At 41.6% G+C, this 1,734-nt stretch overlaps 1 protein-coding gene across 1 annotated transcript; it reads left to right on the top strand.

Annotated features, from left to right (window-relative positions):
• On the top strand, nucleotides 1-1,248 carry LOC128438773 (pleckstrin homology domain-containing family F member 1-like). Its single transcript, XM_053421472.1, is given in 4 exon segments — nucleotides 1-158; nucleotides 160-245; nucleotides 741-764; nucleotides 767-1,248. Coding segments are annotated over 4 exon segments (750 nt in total).
• The last annotated feature ends 486 nt before the right edge of the window (nucleotides 1,249-1,734 follow it).

Below are 1,734 nucleotides of genomic sequence, written 5' to 3'. Positions count from 1 at the left end.
ATGATGTACCAGCTAACATTTGATAAGGAAAATCAGAAGCGGATCCATGCTATTGAGATTTCATTTGGGCCATCAGGGAAGCCCCTCTCCCAGCCTGGTTGGGTTCTGGTTGGACAGGGCCAGTTGATGAAGCAGAGCCGTCGGGGGCCCCAGCCTAAAGTTCTTCCTCTTCAATGATGTGCTTTTGTATGGCAACATCATCCTGAAGGGACGCTGGTGCAAAAACCAGCAGATCATCCTTCTAGGTGAGCACCTCATCCTCCTCTGCTCATCACAACTCTTCATTCAACAAGATGAAAACTAACAGAGTTAGATTATTTCATGATGGTTTTGGGCTTGAAATGCCTTCAAAGTTAAAAGTAAACCTCAATGCAGTAGAAAAAAGGCTAAACAAATATATTAAACAAGGACAAAGCTGTCTCACAAAACTCACATGCAGTTTACACTGTTGTTGTTTTGTTATTGTGGAGCTACAGACAGTAACAGTTACATTGTTTAGATGAATTGACAAAGTAATCTTGCACTACTCTAAACTCATACGAGAAAATACGTTTACAAGAACAAACTGTCACCTTCAGTGGTGGATGCATGTGCTTCTAATCAGACATGCTGAAATAAAAGATGTCGTCTTTACGTAACAAGCTGTTTATAAGAAGTCCCGCCTGTGTGCTTGTTGACGCCCTAATAATGGTCCACACCTTTGGTACCTTATATGAATGAATATGCTTTCATAATTTCAGAAGACATTCAGCTGGAAGACTTGGTGTGACAATGAAGAACCAGTGGTTGATTCGTACACCACGCAAGTTATTCTTCGTGGCAGCTGCCTCATATGAGGAGAAGCAAACTTGGATAGAGCATATGGAGGACTGTCGGTTCAGACTGCTGCAGGGTGGGAACCGCAGACCTGGTTCTACTTTCGCTGTCACCTGGATCCCCGACCAAGCTGCTACCATCTGCATGCGCTGTTACAACAAGTTCACTGTGACCCAACGTAGACACCACTGCAGAAAATGGTGCTTTGTGGTCTGCAGCTCATGCTCTAAGTATCGAGCAGTAGTTAGACATATTCACACAACTAAGCGGTTAAGGGTCTGCTGCATGTGTCACTTGAGTCTTCTGAGCATTGGGGAGACAGGCTTGGATGAAGATGGGGTAGAAGGGTCCATTGAAGAAGAAGAGGCAGAGGACCAAGTGGAAGACCATGACATAAGCGAGTGGATGGACTCCCAGATGGACTCCTTGTAAATCTATATCTACCTCAAACCAGAGCATGTGAGGCCCTCACGAATACAGCACTCAGACTTGGGCTAATATTTTTTTATTATTATTATTTTTATTATTATTATTATTGCTTTTGTTCATATACTGCATTTATTGATGTAAAAAGTTTGTAACCACTACTGTTTTCACATTTTGCTTTGAGTGGAACTATGACTGTTAATATTATCTCTGATTATGCTTCCTGTTCCCTGTCAGAGGCAGGCCTCAGTCTGTCTTGCTGTTTATTTATGCTTACTTTTAGTTAAATCTATAGTTTCATGGTTTATATTAGCAATAAAGCACTTACAAACCTGATAAAATATTTGTCTCTGATGAGTTGTGTGCTACTAATGCAGCTACACTACCGTTCAATAGTTTGGGGTCACCCAGACAATTTCGTGTGAGCATAAAACTTCGTGTGGTCTTAAACTTTTGATCAGCTGATGAACAGCCTACTTCAGTTAAATTGTT

Source organism: Pleuronectes platessa, chromosome 1 (genome assembly GCF_947347685.1).
Source record: "Pleuronectes platessa chromosome 1, fPlePla1.1, whole genome shotgun sequence".
NCBI lineage: Eukaryota > Metazoa > Chordata > Actinopteri > Pleuronectiformes > Pleuronectidae > Pleuronectes > Pleuronectes platessa.
This window is presented reverse-complemented; position numbering and strand designations above follow the sequence as displayed.